The sequence below is a fragment of the Cicer arietinum genome, chromosome 7 (genome assembly GCF_000331145.2).
Source record: "Cicer arietinum cultivar CDC Frontier isolate Library 1 chromosome 7, Cicar.CDCFrontier_v2.0, whole genome shotgun sequence".
NCBI classification, from domain to species: Eukaryota; Viridiplantae; Streptophyta; class Magnoliopsida; order Fabales; family Fabaceae; genus Cicer; species Cicer arietinum.
Genome location: NC_021166.2, coordinates 10,297,152 through 10,316,045, shown reverse-complemented (window position 1 = coordinate 10,316,045; position 18,894 = coordinate 10,297,152). Strand labels below are relative to the sequence as shown.

Sequence of the window (18,894 nt, the reverse complement as noted above, 5' to 3'; positions counted from 1 at the left end):
TATATATATATATATATTAATACTTATTTATTTTTTTAATAGTATTAAGTATTGAATAAATTTATTATTTGTTAGTTATCATTTTTATTAATAATACTTATTTGTTTAATTTAACTTTGTTTTACTATTTTATACATTTCAAACATAATGTATCATCGTTATTCCAAAATATTAATTCTTTGTATACTATACATTATATTTTGTTTTAAACTTGTTATTTTAACATAACTTTATAATAAAAATATTCAATCAATATTTTATAATTGTAATTTGTATAATTGAAAATCTATCTAATTTAAATTGATTAGTTCGAAATGGAACAATTTTTAAAAAAAAAATCTTATCCAAACTTTATCAAATCACAAATATTTTATGTTTTAGATTGGATGAGTTTTTACCTCATTGTAATTAATTATATAGATGTAACTCATATACATTATCAATATAAAGATTTTTTATACTCTCATTCAATCAAAACTTTTAGATCATTGTAAATGTTTGACTTTTAAGTTTTATCATAATTTCTTCTAAAATCATGTTCTTAAATAATTATGTTGTGGTGACAATTTAAAACTTTTTAAATTAATAATACACGATAATTAATATATATATATTAAAAGAATGGATGCATCAATATTGTTAACTAATAACGTGAGTTAATATATAATTCGAATATTTATACAACCGAATATGACTCTACAGTCTCTCAAAATAAATTTTCCTCAAGAAAAAACTCCAAATAATTAATTTAAAGGATATATAGTCACTTGAATTTTACCAAAAAATATATTGTCCGTTGATGTAATTTCTTAGCTTGTACTATTTCATTGGCCCTTTTGAGACCTTTTAGCCAATTTTTATATCATTCCATGTGTGACAAGTATTATTTGTTCTGGAGTGGCACCCAGATATGTCAATTTGATAAGTCCCCTAATTATTAGTTTCGGTGATGGGTTAAACAATTTTATAATTTAAAAGGTCTAAAAAAAAACCCTCAACACTAAAAGTCTCTTAAAATTTTGTGGGTTTAGTGGGCTTATAGGCCCACTTTTTCAAAAGAAAATATCTATTTTTTTTAAAGAATTTTGACAATTTTTTTTTTGAAATTTTCTTTTATTTGAGAAAAAAAATTGATTTTTTTATTTTTATTTTTCTCACAAATTATCTTGAGAAAAAAAAAAGTAATTTAAATTTTTTTAATCTTTTTTGATATTTTTTAGAAAAAAATTTTCAAAAAAAGAAAATTTTAAAATTAAAAAAATATTAGGAGCCGATAAACCCCTTTCCTCCCCATGAAATAATAGATTGATGCTTTAAAAAAATTATTTTGATAGAAAACTTAATATTAAGGACTTAATAAAAAAACAAAATTAAAGAGAACCTTCGAGAGTTGGAATTAGAGGTTTTTTGTCAGTGGCACATACGAATGGATAATCAATTCATTAATTATGAATTGGCGTCCGAAGATTTCACGGGAATAGGAGAGATGCAAACAAGATTGGTTAATTAGATTGATACGAAAACCCTAGAAATAATCTTGAGTTTTAATTTTGGGATAATTGATATTAGCTAATGGCTAATCGATTAGGTAATAATCAGAAACTTAAAATAATTAGTAGACGACAAGTAATGGTTAGGGGACTTATATGAGGTTGATTAGTAATTTAATAGTTAAGGGTGGATAATTAATTAATTATAGGTACTTCACTAATAAGGATTAGATCATTAACGATGATAAGTATGATGTAATTTTATGTGTTGAAAGTGTTTGAGATGATGATTATTGAGATTATTTATCTGTATGATGTTTGTGTTTTTGATGATGATGAGGATGATGAATATCATAGGAGTGTATTTAGTTGCAAATAAAGATTAAGTTATGTTAAATATTAAATTTTGTTGAATGATAATCATTTCTTCTGCATGTGTTTGTTGTATTATAATTAGGGTATGTAGGAGTTGTGTAATGATAAAATCAAAGTAGAAGATTGAGGATATCTTTAGGGTATTATTGGTAAAAAAGACTTACCTAAAGACGAGAAATATGTAGATGACATTCTCCTCTTGAATATGGAATTACTCTTTTGTTAATAATGGGAAAAAAAATGAAAAAAAGCGAATTGATGACTAGAACTATGGTAGCTCGTAAAAAAGATAGAGTTAATTTACTCTTCTATTGAATTCTATTTTAAATCTAAATTCAAATGAAATTAATTCGAATTGAATTTTTATTTTTTAAAAAAATACGATTATATCCAATTGAGGTTGTTACGTTGAAAGAAAAAAAAATAATAGATGAAGAAGAATTATTTTTTTATTCGGCATAGTGGTTTATTTATTTTGATAATTTTATCATATGAATTCTATTCTACCACTTTTCGGAGTTCAGTCTCCGGAAAATTTTAATTTTTTTATGATATAGTTAGACAATCATAAAAAGACAATTCTCTTTTAATATAGTTATTTGTACAACTATTTTATGATTAAAAAGCAAACTAGGTTTTTCTATATTCATAGTAAGTGGTTTTTCTATCAGTATTAATTCAAAATTTGTTGAATCCATGAGTTGAAGTTAATTTATCATAAGTATGCATATCCTTCTAAATGTCGATTGCATTAAAAATGGAGAATCGTTGCAGTTGTCTAAAACCACTACATTTTAGTGTATAATATGTCAAATTTTAGAACGGACCTAGTAATATTATGCAAGTTATAGAAATTTTGAACTGATAGTATCGACAATATTTTTTTTATTCCAAATCACATAGGTGTCTTCACTTTCCATCTTCTATTTATTGGGTTCCAAACCATTAATTCCCTCGAGCATCATAGAAGGGGAACCGAGAACAGTAAACGACACTGCAACGACGGAGTTCGTGATCTATGTAAAGAAAATCTTAAAGATAGATTTATAGATTATAGATTTATGTCCAACCATTCATACATCTAGAAAATAGCACATAGTGCAAAAACAAGTAGTAAAGAAAATCAAGGTGTTACATATCTTCCCTTTTACAAAGAAATACCATACCATCCCCAAAATTGAACGAACCTGGAAAAAAAAAATACAAAATACTCATCTTATCTTTCAATATTCACATAACACTTTCAATTGATGGTCCTCCCCAAATCACTTTTACTAAGCGATTTTGTTTCCTTCTATAGGCCTACTTGTCTTTGTCCTTAACTCTTAAATTATTAAGAGAACAAAGAAAAATAAATTATATATTTTTTTAAATCAAAATAATTAGCCAGTCAAAGAATTATTAAGTGACATTTGTCGCAATAAAATAATTTTACAGTTACAGTAAATATGTGTATTTTAATAAATAAAATTTATTTTAACATTAAAATCAATACAATTAATTTTTTTTAAATAATGTACAATTTAAAATTAACACATAAATAAGATGGATGGAATATGCAATACGACAAGCATTTATAACAAGAAACATGTAAACAAAATAAACGTTTATTAATATATTAATTATTTCAATTACAATTAAAAAAATTATTTATTGACTATCAGAAAAAAAGACGAAAATGTCACTATTGTGGCTTAATTGCAATAGAACTCCTAACATGATGTTTGCCGTCAGTCCAATCTAACATCCCAAATACATAATCATTCGTAAGCTTATTTAGAGGCCTCAAACTCAAAGTTACACGGAACTCTTTCTTTTCACCCTTGTTCTTAAAGTTTAGTATCTTAGGCTCAACTGAGACTAAAAATTCGGGAGGTGCTTCAATGTGAACTCTATATATGCTTGGGGCACCAACATTGGTAAGAGTGCGTGTAACATTAAGAGAACTTCCAGTCTTCAAGTCGGGAATTGTGATTGTAGGATAATTGAAATCTACTAAACTGAAAGATTCTGGACAAGTGTAAGGCTTGCCGTAGAATATGCTAAGACGATCACCTTCGTACCCATGATTGCACAAATAGTTCATATAGTCTGTAACATTTAGGTCGTAAACAAGTCCAGGATCCGCAGCACGATTAGGTCGAATTTGCCCTGCACCATATGCAAATGGAGTTGCACTTTCTAGTGATGAATCCATCAGTTGCTTTCCAGTATTGCCTGTTATTGTTGCTGCAAAATATACAAATTTGTTTTTGTATTTGTATTTGAATTGTATAACAAATTGGAGTCCAAAATCATATACATGTTATAGATGGATTATATAAGTAAACAATTTATTTTACCTGTGGTCATTATTGCAGACTTAATTGCAGCTGGACTCCAATCAGGATGAAGAGATTTGAGTAATCCAACAACGCCGGAAACATGAGGACAAGACATTGAAGTCCCTGACATAGTAATGAAAGAAGTTTTTCGTTTATCAGATGGTAGGTCCGAGGGAGATTGAACTTCACTATAAGCAGCAATTATGTCCACTCCAGGTGCTATGATGTCAGGCTGAAACACATAAAGCCAAAAATTACCATACAATTCATAGAATAACTCAAATTCATATATAAAATAAGTCTATTGGTGTTTGATAATCATAAAAAAACCAATAAACCTTGAGGATTGTTGGATCAACGATATTTGGCCCTCTTGATGAAAACGATGCCATAACTGGAGCTGGCTTTACACCTAATTCTGTTTCAACTCTAGAAATAGAAGCAATGGGAGACCTGCATCGTATATGCACATAAAAAGAAAATGTTTTGTATGAATAATCCAAAATTTGTGATAGTAAAAATATGGAGACTATATGAAGCCTATATAGTAAATGAAGAAAACATTTACTTGGTTTGGTTAATGTAATTAAAAATGTATCTGCCATCCTTAAAGTTAACATGTGAAGCAGGAAGCACGTGAGGATCAGCTAAAACGCTATTATCTGATTCTTCGGCACTAGTCAAAATCATTCCAACACCACCTGCACGAGCAACTTGCTCACCCTTATCAGTTCTACCAGTTTCACCTCGAAGGCATACCACTATCTTTCCTTTAACCTTTTCTGGATCCAGAGATCCACCCTTGCAAACAAGTCTACAACAATTATATAGATTTTATAAGACAAAATACAATTAAAGTTCAAACAAACAGCTTTGGTTGAAAAGTATTCTTACGCATCAAGTAAAAATGCACCATCAGCTTTGGCTTGAGATGAACTAATCAATGGATAAAACTTTTTAGGTGGCAAGTAGGACTCTGAAAGGCTAACTCCCTAACAAACAAAATCAATTTTACTGTTATCTAATGATTAATTAATTTCAAAATATTTCATACACCAAAAGCAAAGTTTGGTAAATAATAATATACCTTGAGAACTTTGTTGTCACCAAGAGTAACATAATTAGTGAAAGCTCTATCAATTGTGCTTGCACCAACAGTGAGCACCCAAGGTTCCAAATTTGAAACACTTGAGGGAGCAGGTCCTGAATTTCCTGCAGAACTGACAACAACGATGCCCTTGGCAATAGCATGGAAAGACCCCGTAGAAATACTGCTTTGAAAATATTCACCAGGCGCACCACCCAAAGACACCGAAATGACATCAACACCATCACTTATGGCAGCTTCAAAACCAGCCAAAATGTCTGCTTCATAACATCCACCGGCTCCCTCCACTTTTGGCCAACAAACTTTATAGGTTGCAACACGTGCTTTTGGAGATCCACCACTTGCTGTTCCGTTACCATAACCAAATACATTTACTCCATTAACAGCATTACCTCCAGCTGTTGATAATGTATGTGAACCATGACCTTCAACATCACGTGCACTATTGAATGATACATTTCCTATGTCACCAAGAGCTGCCAAATACCCTTTGTAAAAATATCTTGCTCCAATCAGCTTCCTATATATATATATATATCATTTAGATGTCAAAAAGTTCATTCAATTTTTTGTTTTTTTATCTTTAACAAATACTAGTAATATAAGACGGGTAACCTGTTGCAATGAAAGTTATCCGTATTATTTTCGTCAACAACACATTCTCCACGCCATCTTGTTGGAACTGGACCCATCCCTTCATCACTAAAGCTCTTTGATTCAGGCCATACACCTATCAACAATCATATAATAATCCATAATACTTTTATTGGATACTAATTACCATCAAATAAAGCAATGTATAAAAATTAAAAAATGCATAGATTCAAAACAATAATTTTAAATTATGATTACTATAATGTAGATTTTTAAAATTTATTTTATAACCACAATTACAGCAATTTAAAATCATGTTCAAAACCATAGTTAGGGAAACAAACAAAAAATGGGATTGACTCGGGTATAAATACTATCACTATATGTTTTATTATACTTCAATTTTATTTTATTTTAATCTCAAATTCAATTGCATACAATTTTTATTTGTTTCACACTTTCAGTCATCTCTATTAATAATTTTATGGATGTCAACTAATAGAAGACGAATGACAATGATAACCTTTTTACAAATATACATCATGAATTGGTGAGTGAAAAACATAGTATTAAATAATTGAGTTTGTCTACGGAAAAAATAACAAGTTGTCTGTGGAAAAAAATTAAAATATCTATCATCAAATGGTTCAAACATGTCTCATAAGGCAATTGCATTTAAAAGCATAAATAAATAAAAATGAACCAATAATTACCGGTGTCTAAATTCCCAATAATGATATCTTCACCCTGTGACTTGCTCCATATTGAGTCGTTTGGAATAGCATCATTTCTCTCTATTAATCCAAGGAAATCCCATGAATGAGTTGTGTGCAGTTCTCGTGGTTTGTTCAAGAAAATTGATACCACATTTGGATTCTCTACACCAATAATTAATACAAAAGGGTTAATTAAAATTACTATATGATGCATTATTTACATGCATTTGGCATAAATGAAGAGAAAAAAAATGAAATTTATAAAGTACATACTTGCAACCATTGCAGCTTGATCTTCATCAAGCACTGCGGCAAAGCCATTAAAATATTTACTATAAGAGTAGAAGACTGCTTCTTTGGCCTTCTCAGCGCTGTTTAATAAAAATAATAATTCAATTACGTTTTTTTAATCAGCTAAAAAAATAATTCAATTAATAATTAGTTTATATTAATTGATTTTGCTACCAACGAATTTCATGGACATGGGGGTTAAATTATTTACCTTCCAACGTATGAGCTAAGCAAATCATAGTGAGAATTTGCGACAGCTTCAACATCAAGAGCTGAAGTACTTGGACTAGATTGTGGTCCTAAGTATACAATGTATGACTAACAAAAAAATATATATATATAACATGATTAATTATTTCAAACATACGTAAATTAAAAATAAAAACTTCAACAAATGACTTGATGATGACTATAATGGCTAATAACCAGTTAATGGATTCCTATATGATGTTACAAAGTTCTGTAACAATTTTTAATATTTTTTTTTTACTCAATAATTTTTAATGTTATAAACTTTACAAAACATGTTACAAAATTAACCTGTTTGATTGCTTGTGTTTGTTTCTGAAGCAGAAAGCAAACCAGAAGTAAAAATAACGCACGACCAATTGATAAAGACATTGGTTTTTCCATAAGCAATTTTTGTATTAGAAATGAGGTTAAGAGAAGATATGTAAAAGTTGTATGCAATCCCCTACTTATATAACTTTTTAGTGACTTCTTGTAAAACCGAATCCATCCCCCCTGTTCATAACGATTCAGAATATAATTTACTTTTTAGTTTGACTTTCTTAAGACCACTTTAATAATTTTTAGTTTGACTTTCTTAAAACCACTTTAATAATTTTTAGTTTAATTCTAATTTTGGTATCTATTTTATTAACCTAATAATTAATCTCTCTTTTAAACTCTCACAACTTTGATCCCTTTTTTAAATTTTTTAATTAAAAAATAGTTATTTTTTATATTTTAAATAATGTGACACACTATCTCGTAATGTATAATTATATAGATTGACTAATAATCTATGTTATTAATTAAATTACAAAAATAAATAATTTAAAAAATTGAAATTGAACTTTTTTATATGTTTTATTGTAATTTAATAGATATTAATCATTCAATATAATTATATCTTATGTCACATTATTTAAAATATATTATATCATAATTTTTTAATTAAAAAATTAAAGAAAATGACCAAAACTATTTGATTTTAAAATAATAAAACTAATTTTTCAAATTTGATTTAAAATAAAAGAACTAAAATTATAATTAAGCTAGAGAGAAAAAGTAATATAAACCCGTATAAAAGATTGATGTATTTAGACACATCATATAACTTTCCATCTAAGAGATTGTAAATTGAATAACTCATATCGGATGTGGAAGTAAACTATTTTACATACAAAATGTATATCCATTAAATTCATCTCTTAAAATAAAAAATTTCAATTTATTTTCTTTGCATTACAAGTTTCTGAAGAAAAAGTCAAACAGATAATTTTTACTTTCCTTTAATAAAATTTATTTTTTGTGACATTTTTTATTTTTCAAAAGTAATTTTAAAAAACAAAAAAGAGTAAAGAAAATTTTTTTTAACAAAAGAAAATTAATTAATTTTTATCATGACTTTTTGACTTTTTGACTTTTTGACTTTTTCTTAGAAATTTTAAAGCAAAAAATTTTAATTTGAACAAAAAATAATTTTTTAAGGAAAGTTTTAAAGAAAATTAAAGATATTTTTTAAAAATTGTTTCTTTAACTTTCAAAAATAGTTAAATTACTATTAAGTAATTTAAATTATATGTTACATAATTTCTTTTGACCCATTTTTTCCCTCAAAAATACAAATTTTCAAATTGTAATTTTTTTTTTCCATAAGTAAAAAAAACTGAGAGAAAAAGTTAGATACCAAATATTTTGATAGGTAGAAAAAAAAATCTACACAGTTTTACATATAAATATTTTGTGCGAATTTCTATAGCATACAAAAAAAATTATATAGCAAATATTTTATTTTGAAATTTTTGATACATCAAGAAAGTACGAACTTTAATAGAAAAAATATTTATAGTAAATATTTTATTTTTGAAATTTTTAATAAGTAAAACAAGTTAAAAAAAAATTAGGCTTAATTGCAGTTTTGGTCCTCCTATTTTAGCTGAATCGCGAAAGTAGTCTCCCCATTTTGTTTCTCCTCAGTTTTGGTCCCCAAACAAAATTTTGGTCTAAAATTTGATTAAATTTTATCTTTTAAAGCCGTACTACACCATTTATGATCATATATTTCAGATACAATTGTTGCAAATGAGATCTTGAGGCATTGTGTGACTTAAATAAATGCAAAAAAATTGAAATTTTATCAAGTTTTGGATCAAAATTATGTTTGAGGGACCAAAACTGGGGAGAAATAAAATGGAGGGACTACTTTCGCGATTCAGCTAAAATAAGGGGACCAAAACTGCAATTAAGCCAAAAATTTACATTTCAAATATTTCATGTTTTCAAACTTCAAGTAAACAAAAAAAAAAAACTGAAAATTTTTTAACATATCAAATATTTTATTTTTTAATTTTATTAAAAAAATTAATTATAGTTTAAGTCCCCTTATTTTTACCAATTTACAAAATCAATCCTCATATTTTAAAATATAACAGTTTTGGTTTCTTATTGTGACTTTTTAATTAAAAAATAAAGATGTAACGCGTTTTAAATAATGTGACACATGTTACGATAATGTAAAATAATTAATACATATGAAATTAAAATAAAAATCTTTCAAAAACTTAACTTTCAACTTGATAAATTTTTCATATTTCTAATTTAATTAATGACATATAAATAATTAATGTATCTATACGATTTTACATCATAAAATTGTATGTTACGTCATTTAAAATATGTCAAATGGTCACATTTTTAGTACAAAAATTTGAGTGAGGAACCAAATTATCGACTTTTAAAATAGAAAAATTTATTATGTAAATTGTTAAAAATAGAAAGATCAAAACCATAATTAAATCAATATGAAGGTAAAAAATTATATAGTGGGACAATGGATGTGATCATGAGACCAAGAGTTAAAAAATTGTTTTACTTTCGTAATTGACTTGATCTGTTGTCTCTGTAATAATCTTCTGGGTTTAAATATGTTTTTAGTTTTTATAAAAAATTTACCATTCAATTTTAATTTATGTAAAATAAAAATACATTTTTTTCCATACAAAATTAGTTAGCAATTACTTTTAATCTCTGCTAAAATAAAACATGTTTAATTGTTCTTCAATTTTAAAAATATAAATTTTTTAAGTTGCTAAAATATCAAGATAAAAGCAATGAAAATATGGATTAGAAATTAAATTTTGAACTCATTTTTTGTGGATGAATTTTTTATAATATCATAAACATACATTAAAAAATACATATATCACTTTAATAATACTGGCTAAAACTGCATATATGATAATTTTATAGAGATTAAAAATTATATTTTTATTTTATAAAAATTACAATTGAAATGTTAAAATTTTATAAGAGATATTTAATTTTATTCTCCAACAACTTCATATTGCTTCTTTTCCATAAACTCCATAATACTTGCTGCATATATATACCCTATTTTACTGGTTACACCCCCTTATAGAAATAAAATGATCAAATTATTCTTTAAGCAAACTCAAATTTACTCATTTTAACAAAAAAACCTTCTCTAATTATCTCATTTTCATCATTTCTTTCACCTTCTCCTTTCTTCTTCCTCGGGATTTTGCATATCATATGTATTATATCATATGTATTGGCGATCTGTTTTTCTGATTTTAAAAGTATTTGTACATAGTTGTTAGAGACGTACGCATAGTCAATTAATTTGTGTAACTTTATGTGAATTGAATTCTTGTAAATTTTAAAATATTATGTTGAAAATCTAAATTAAAATTACTTACGTGAGCTAAATTTACATATATGCGTAAATTTAGTTTGCATATGCTATTTGATTTCAATTTACGTATATTGTAAAAAAAACAGAGAGAAAAACTTATATGAATTAGTTTCATGTACGTTTATATAGTTTCAGTTCGTGTATGTTTACGCAATTTTAATTTGCGTATATTTATATATTACTAGTTTCAAATTATTTACTTATTTATGCAAACTAAAATTATTGCTACGTCAACTTAGTTCGTGTATCTTTATATGAAGAATGTTTGTGTACCATTTATACATTTTTATATTAGTCACTGTACATGAATTAAAATTGTATACGTTTGTAAATTTTAATATTATTAAAATATATTAACATAAATAAATAGAAATTTAAAATGTTGGAATGTTCGGGAGACAAATAATATATCTTGTGGGAAACATCTTTTGCAAGTTCTTCAATTTTCTATCTAATTGTTTTTTTTCTTCAGATCTTTTGTATAAGATATGAGATGAGAGGTGAATGATGAAATAAAAATAGAAATAAGGGTTTTAAAATTATGAATTCTTGAATGATGAAGTAAGTAGTAAAAGCGACTCCACAAAATCATGGAAAAATTAGAAATATACTCATTTTTTTAATAAGCATGCTCCTTTCTTAATCTTCTAAAAAACCTGAAAAAAGAACTCAACAAAATCATTATTTTTCCCCACATGTGCTCAGCAATGTTCCACACGGAGGTTTTCCTTCAACAAAACTCGCAAGTTGAGCATGAAAAGAAAACATGCCAACTACTTTCATTTTCAGCAAACACAAGGACTAAAAGTAATAATAGATATATTGCAGACCAAAAATACATTTAAATATATATTGTATAAATACATTTAGTAATATTTTGCATAAAAATTTGAGGGTTCAATTTTTTTTTATGTTATTGAAAGAAGATAAATGTAATATTTTTTTTTTAAAATATTTAATAAACTTTAAAATATTTCTTACTTTGATATGTGATACTATCGTTTAACCTTAAATTTATTTTAGCAAAAAAAACTATTTCCTTGATTAAGAATGAAATGATATAATATATATTTTCCTTAAAAAACAGATTAAATATACATTAAATTTTCTTAAATTTATTAATTTACGGTTTTGGTCATTTCATTTCTAAAATTTAAATTGATATTCTCAAATTTAAAATTTCCAAAAAAAGTACACCACTAAATTTAAAACTTATTTTCATTGAGTCGAATTGGATAATTAGCTCACAATAGGGGTGATTGTACAATGATTAAATGAATCAACTCTTATTATTTTATTTTATATATTATTAAAGTATTTTTAAAATAAAATAAAAATGTGAAAGTCTAGAAGTGAAATTTTAAAATAAATTTTCACATCTTGATTTATCGTCTTTTTATTGAACGAACATACCACCATATCACAAAAAATAAATCTAAATTATAGCTGCGAGACATTTAAAAAAAAATCGAAGATCATAAGAATAAGAAATTTTGAATAATAATAGTAAAAAATGTTAAATATATTTTTTATTTTATAATAAAAAAAATTACTCTTAATCTTTGTAATACTTTTTATCAATAATTTTAGTTATTATTGTTAAGTCAACAGTATGTTTACTCAAACAAATCTAAAAAATATTGTAAGCATAAAAAATATTAAAATCTAAAAAACCAGCTCATAAAAAAATAAATTTTAATAATGCATAGAAGATATATTTTTGCACTTTGCCGTGTTCGCGTGAAAAGCCGGTTGTTTTTGGGAACTCAAAATTCTAGTTTCCTCTTCCCACCTCAAAAATAAAACCAAAAAACTTTATCTCCCTCTTCATTCATTATTACTATGATTTAGTGAACAATACACAGTGGAATATAATTCTTTGTATTTATTTAACCATATGAATTAATAAACCCACAGATCCCAACCTCTGTTGAGTTCAAAAAAATGAAACAAAAGTGCAACATGATTATTACTCTTGCAGTAGCAGCCTTATCATGTTTTCTCAACTCAAACATCGTTTTGGTGTTTGCTCATGTTAATGGATTTGGTGAACAACCACTCTCCAAAATTGCCATTCATAAAACCGTTTTTTCACTCCACAGTAACGCCTCAGTTACAGCTATTCCTTCTCTTCTTGGCACTAAGGTAAACATAACATGTTTCTTAAACTTACTCAAAATTCCAGCCGTTGACTTCCGTTGATTTTTAAGTTGACTCATAGTGTGATTTTATTATTGTTATTTTAGGGTGAAGATACACAGTGGGTTACTCTTGATATTGATTTTCCTGATCCATCTGTAGATGATTGGGTTGGAGTTTTCTCTCCTGCAAACTTCAAGTAATTAATGCATATCTATCCCTCTTAAGTTGTGTTATTTTGACATCAAATTTCAACCACAAATTATATGGTTCACACAATTTAAATATGTTGTTAATCGTGTTCAGCTGAGGATTAATGAATATAACTAGGTGTAGCGACTCATTAATCATCCACGAAATACAGTTAACCACGTTTTTGAGTGTCATTAACCACAATTTAATATGTTTTATAACACTTTGTTATATTCATGAATCATTCACCGTACATAATTAGCTACATATTTGAACTGCATGTAATTTGTTGTCGAAATTTGATGTCAAATTAACATTTCTCTTCTCTCTTTTATTACGATAGAGTTCTATTGAATTTTGTACAGTTGTAAAACCTGCACATATAATTACTGATAAAAGAACTAAATGAGAATGTTATATATTTTTTTAAATGGCAGTTCATCAACTTGTCCCCCTTTAAACGATCCAAAAGAGCAGATTCCATTCATATGCTCGGCCCCAATAAAGGTTTGTGTCGTAAATCAATCAATGTATAGGTTTGATTAGTTTTCTAATTTGTGTATTACTCATGTAGTTCATTTGAATCTTTGTATCAGTACAAGTTTGTGAATTACTCAAACTCGCATTATACCAAGACAGGAAAAGCTTCTTTGAGTTTCCAGTTGATCAATCAACGTGCGGATTTCTCATTTGCGCTATTTTCAGGCGGACTATCAAATGTGTGTCTGGGACTCTTTCAGCTTTTCATATATTTGTTATTTCTTTCTCAATATGTACTTAAACCAGTGTTCAGAATGTGTATATGATGATATTGTTTGCTAACTATTAATCATTTGACTAAGCATTGCAGCCTAAACTTGTGGCAGTTTCCAATTTCATATCATTTGCCAATCCTAAAGTGCCTTTATATCCTCGGCTAGCTCAAGGGAAGTCTTGGGATGAAGTAAGTTCATTTTCATACTTTGAGGTCCTTGATATTATGCTCACCAAAATAATACTATTCATTACTGTGATCCACAGGTCCTTTATATGAAACATCAAATTAAAATTAACAAGTTTCCCAAGACATGCAATCTATAGGGTTAATAAATTTGAGCACACACCCACTGATAATGATAGATTTCTATAAGAGTGTAATTGGACTTTCTAAATTTGACCTGATACTATAGGAATAATAATTGATGTCATTGGAACCACTATGTCTATTAGAGCTATGCAAGTGATTTCAGGAATTGTTGTTATTGTCTTGTGCAGATGACAGTTACATGGACAAGTGGATATGACATAAATGAAGCAACGCCGTTTGTTGAATGGGGTGCTGACGGAAAAATGCCCGTGCAATCGCCTGCTGGAACATTGACATTTGGTCGTAACAGCATGTGTGGTATGGTTTATTTGATCTTCTTAGCACGGCATCATATTGGATTATTATTGCATACATAGTTTAATCCAGTTAGTATTTAATCTGCTTGGTATTTTTATTGCATCACATGGTCAATTGAATTTCTGCTTGACATTTTGCAATTGTTTGAACCTGATAAGAGTCATCATGAACCTGCAATTTTTGTATCATCCCGAAAAATAGATCTCTTTCTCTTTCAATGGGAACTTAGAATGGACTCTTTTGTAGCTATACTGCATAATTTAGTTATTTATCTTCTCCCACCTGCAGGTTCACCTGCACGAACTGTTGGTTGGCGTGACCCTGGTTTCATACACACAAGTTTTCTCAAAAATCTGTGGCCAAATTTAGTGTATGCATTCTGAAATCTATTTATGTATATAGCACAATGTGAAACTGGCATAGTATGTTCTATAGTTTTCTTCAATATATTTTTCAGGTATACATACCGATTAGGTCATATTTTGTCTAATGGTTCGTACATTTGGAGCAAGAAATATTCATTCAAGTCATCGCCTTATCCCGGACAGGACTCACTTCAACGTGTTGTCATATTTGGGGACATGGGGAAGGTAATATTAATCTTTTCGAAATACAATCTATGTACAGAGAAGATTGTCTCAAACTGTCTTTGGAAGAAAGAAACTAGTATGCTACCAAGTGCAATCTTTAGGCATATTTATGATTGGGCGAAATAAGGATCTTTAGCACTGAATATCTCTTCAACAGTGTTGTTAAATAGCGGCACTATGACGTTATTGCATAGCGGAGTTTGAACAAACCGCTAATGTTCTGCAATATGCTATTTAATAGAAAATTTGTCAAATAGCGGCTATAGCATTGCTGTGTGGTGGAATTTGAATGTTACTCTATTTCTCACGATCCACAATTGACAACAATGCTCTTCAATGTGTTTCAGGCTGAGCGTGATGGTTCAAATGAGTATAGTAACTACCAACCTGGGTCACTTAACACCACTGATCAGCTTATCAAGGATTTAGAAAATATAGACATTGTTTTCCACATAGGAGATATATCATATGCAAATGGATACATCTCACAGTGGGACCAATTCACAGCTCAGGTGGAACCAGTTGCATCAACAGTACCATATATGATTGCCAGGTTGATTTTATCGCCCATACCTTGTAACATTGGCATGTGAATTAGATTGATTTGTTATTTGTATATTGAACAATGATTGCAATCATCCTGCAGTGGTAATCATGAACGTGATTGGCCCAACACGGGATCCTTTTATGACACTACAGATTCAGGCGGCGAGTGTGGAGTTTTGGCTGAGACCATGTTCTATGTTCCAGCTGAAAACAGAGCAAAATTTTGGTAAATTCAGTTTCATGAAAGATTCAAATTTGTTAATTTCTATTCTGAACACAAAAGTGAATCCAATCACTCGTTATATTGAACTTTTCAAATAGTTATATGAATGATCCTTCACATATCAATATATTATCATTAAACTTGATCAAAATTAATGTTTAATAATTTGAGTTAATTTTTTTTTCTATTATGAAGATGATCAAATTGAATTGCTTTTAAACTCACTGAGTTATGACATAATTATGTTTTAGTATTTTAACATGAATAATTAAGTTACATACAAAAAATTGAGTTTATGGTTTTAATAATATATATCCAAGTTGTAAAATGAACGAGATTCTGATTTTTCAGGTATGCGACGGATTATGGCATGTTTCGCTTCTGCATAGCTGACACTGAGCATGATTGGCGAGAAGGATCTGAACAGTACAAATTCATTGAGCATTGTCTTGCAACAGTAGACAGACAAAAACAACCATGGTTGATCTTTGCTGCTCATCGTGTGCTTGGATATTCCTCCGACTTTTGGTATGGATTGGAAGGGTCATTTGAAGAGCCCATGGGAAGGGAAAGTTTGCAGAGACTTTGGCAGAAATACAAAGTAGATATTGCATTTTATGGCCATGTCCATAACTACGAAAGGACATGCCCCATTTATCAAGTAAGGACAATAGTCAAATATGCTATTATTTTATTTAAATTTGAACCAACTTGAATTATTGCTAAGCCCATGTTTTATTTTATGGTGTGCTTTTCTTCCTTTTCGAAATTGTTGAAGTTATCTATGGATGGATGGATGCTCATTCATCTTGCATAACTTATAATTCCTTTTGCTTCTTTAATGAGTTTCTATGAAGCACTGACACTTTAGATTAAAAGCGTCTCGAGTGTTTGATGCATGTCAATTTCTGATACTGACACAACCCTTACATGTGTAGTTACATTCAACCACTTCCAGTTTTTTAAATTAATATTAGTGTTGACGGGTCAGAGTTAGTGTTTGGTGTAATGATCAGTGCTTCATAGGTGAGTTTTGATTTTAATTACATATGCTAATGCTTATTTTCGGATGAACCAAATACATATGCAGAATCAATGCGTGAATACAGAAAAGTCCCATTATTCAGGCACTGTGAATGGAACAATTCATGTTGTTGTTGGAGGGGCAGGAAGTCACTTGTCCAATTTCAGCCAAGTGACTCCAAAGTGGAGTCTTTACAGAGATTTTGACTTTGGGTTTGTCAAGTTGACAGCATTCAACCATTCATCCCTCCTCTTTGAATACAAGAAAAGTAGAGATGGAAAGGTTTACGACTCTTTTACAGTTTCAAGAGATTACAAAAATGTTTTGGCCTGTGTACCTGATGGTTGTGAAGCAACCACTTTAGCATCTTGAACTCAGACAGATATTATCTCTATTTTTCGAAAGAAATTGAAGACTTCGTTAGTATGTTTCACAAGTGTATTAAGACACGTTGCTAGATTTTGGCATACATTAGGTCTTTATTCACTTTAAATTATAGTAGTAATATAGACCTCTCAATTTCTTTTGAGAAATAAAGAGGATGTCAAAAAGAAATAGACAAGTGTATTATGACGCATACTATTGCCTACAATTGGCATCCATTACACTCTAAATTATAGTGAGGTTCTTAGGAAATACTTATACCGATTTGGAAACCTAAGTTTTAGCCTTTTAGCTAACCTAACCAAATCAAACCTATGAAAAGTTACGATTAATAAAACTTCCGAAAAGAGTGCGAGATATGATTTTGGCCTGTTGCCAAATATGCAACCTTATCCATTATCAATTTCATACCACTTTTTTTTTTATCCTCATGGATTGGCAGTGGACCGACAGATTTAGACTTTCCAATGTTATATGGTTTTTTTATTTTTATTTTATTCATTTATTTATTTATTTATAGTTATATTGTCTGTGGAATGTGAAGGATGCTAGGTGACATTACTACCTGTTCAAAAAAAAGTGACATTAGCACATTGCTAAGGCAAAACAGTTCGCGAAAATGAATTTTGATCCATGCAGGACCTCTGGAGACGCGGTGTACAGTTGTCGTGGGATATCTGTAAGTATTGTGACGTCTAAGTCAGTAATAATTGGGGATGTGTGAGGTAACGAATAATATATACTTCTTTCTAAAAATTCAACAATTTATATACGGACTCCTCAAAGAGTGATAACGTAGCAACTATTATTATGTTGTAAAGAATTCAACAAAAAGCAAGTAATGTTTGATTATTGTTGGGCGGCTGTGATCAATTGAGGGGAGGAGGGGGACGAATTCGGCTCTGTGGCCTAAGTTTCGACACTCAACATTTGGTCAAACCACTTATTTTCGATTTGGACTGAATTATGTCATGAAATACTTCAAAAAAAAATTGTTTTTAAATATTTTTAAAAATCATATTCTCAACACAAAAAATTACATTACCTTGTTTTTTTTTCAAAAACATAATATAATCTATTTTTATTATTGTTTTATTGTTTTAGTATTAAATATATACACATACAATAAATATCAAAATTATAAATTTAATCATAAAATACTAACAAACATGAAAAACCCAAAATTATAGGGTCTAAAATAACATAAAATGTTTGCAAACATAGAATAACCAAAGTGCAAAATTCTAAAATAACAACAACAAAAAAAGCCTATCAATGGATCAAACCTTCTAAAAATCTAAAATTTAAAAAAGTAAAAATTACAACAAAAAATTGGGTTTGATTTTACCCGAACCAATTTTAATTTTATCCAATACCCAATTTAAGTGCCTATTATTTTTGTTTTGAAAACCAAGATCATCAATCACTTAACCAAAACTGTTTTTTAGATCGGTTCTGATCGATTTTATCGACTAGGTCGATTTTACTCAATTTATAAATACTCTACTTATTCAATGGTGTTTTTTCTCTTACCTTTAATATTTGCAAATATACAAAAATATATGTCTCAA

At 28.4% G+C, this 18,894-nt stretch overlaps 2 protein-coding genes and 1 long non-coding RNA gene across 3 annotated transcripts in view; 2 read left to right on the top strand and 1 right to left on the bottom strand.

Annotated features, from left to right (window-relative positions):
• LOC113784674 (uncharacterized) overlaps positions 1–4,315 on the top strand; it is a 6,094-nt gene extending 1,779 nt beyond the window's left edge. The window contains exon 3 of the long non-coding RNA XR_003470785.2: positions 4,226–4,315. This is a non-coding gene — a long non-coding RNA (uncharacterized lncRNA). The remainder of the gene's footprint in view (positions 1–4,225) is intronic.
• On the bottom strand, positions 3,457–6,974 carry LOC101512820 (subtilisin-like protease SBT5.3). The gene is made up of 9 exons (XM_004515837.4): positions 6,881–6,974; positions 6,605–6,769; positions 5,913–6,027; positions 5,277–5,817; positions 5,084–5,181; positions 4,758–5,003; positions 4,528–4,642; positions 4,208–4,421; positions 3,457–4,094 (listed from the first exon to the last, which is right to left on the bottom strand). The coding sequence occupies exons 1-9, from the start codon at positions 6,888–6,890 to the stop codon at positions 3,550–3,552; spliced, it is 2,049 nt and encodes a 682-aa protein (XP_004515894.3). The 5' UTR covers positions 6,891–6,974; the 3' UTR covers positions 3,457–3,549.
• A 5,602-nt stretch (positions 6,975–12,576) lies between these two features.
• Positions 12,577–17,815, top strand: LOC101513594 (probable inactive purple acid phosphatase 27). The gene is made up of 12 exons (XM_004515757.4): positions 12,577–12,986; positions 13,088–13,179; positions 13,610–13,679; positions 13,769–13,891; positions 14,023–14,115; positions 14,427–14,556; positions 14,845–14,926; positions 15,014–15,146; positions 15,494–15,699; positions 15,793–15,918; positions 16,267–16,576; positions 17,006–17,815. The coding sequence occupies exons 1-12, from the start codon at positions 12,786–12,788 to the stop codon at positions 17,309–17,311; spliced, it is 1,872 nt and encodes a 623-aa protein (XP_004515814.1). The 5' UTR covers positions 12,577–12,785; the 3' UTR covers positions 17,312–17,815.
• The last annotated feature ends 1,079 nt before the right edge of the window (positions 17,816–18,894 follow it).

Coding starts and splice junctions, on each gene's coding strand:
- LOC101512820 (XM_004515837.4), bottom strand. Junction 5,818..5,912: donor GATAACTTTCATTGCAACAG/GTTACCCGTCTT, acceptor ATATATATATAG/GAAGCTGATTGGAGCAAGAT. Junction 5,182..5,276: donor GTGACAACAAAGTTCTCAAG/GTATATTATTAT, acceptor TTTGTTTGTTAG/GGAGTTAGCCTTTCAGAGTC.
- LOC101513594 (XM_004515757.4), top strand. CDS start 12,786: ATGAAACAAAAGTGCAACATGATTATTACTCTTGCAGTAGCAGCCTTA. Junction 13,680..13,768: donor TATGCTCGGCCCCAATAAAG/GTTTGTGTCGTA, acceptor TCTTTGTATCAG/TACAAGTTTGTGAATTACTC. Junction 15,700..15,792: donor GTACCATATATGATTGCCAG/GTTGATTTTATC, acceptor ATCATCCTGCAG/TGGTAATCATGAACGTGATT.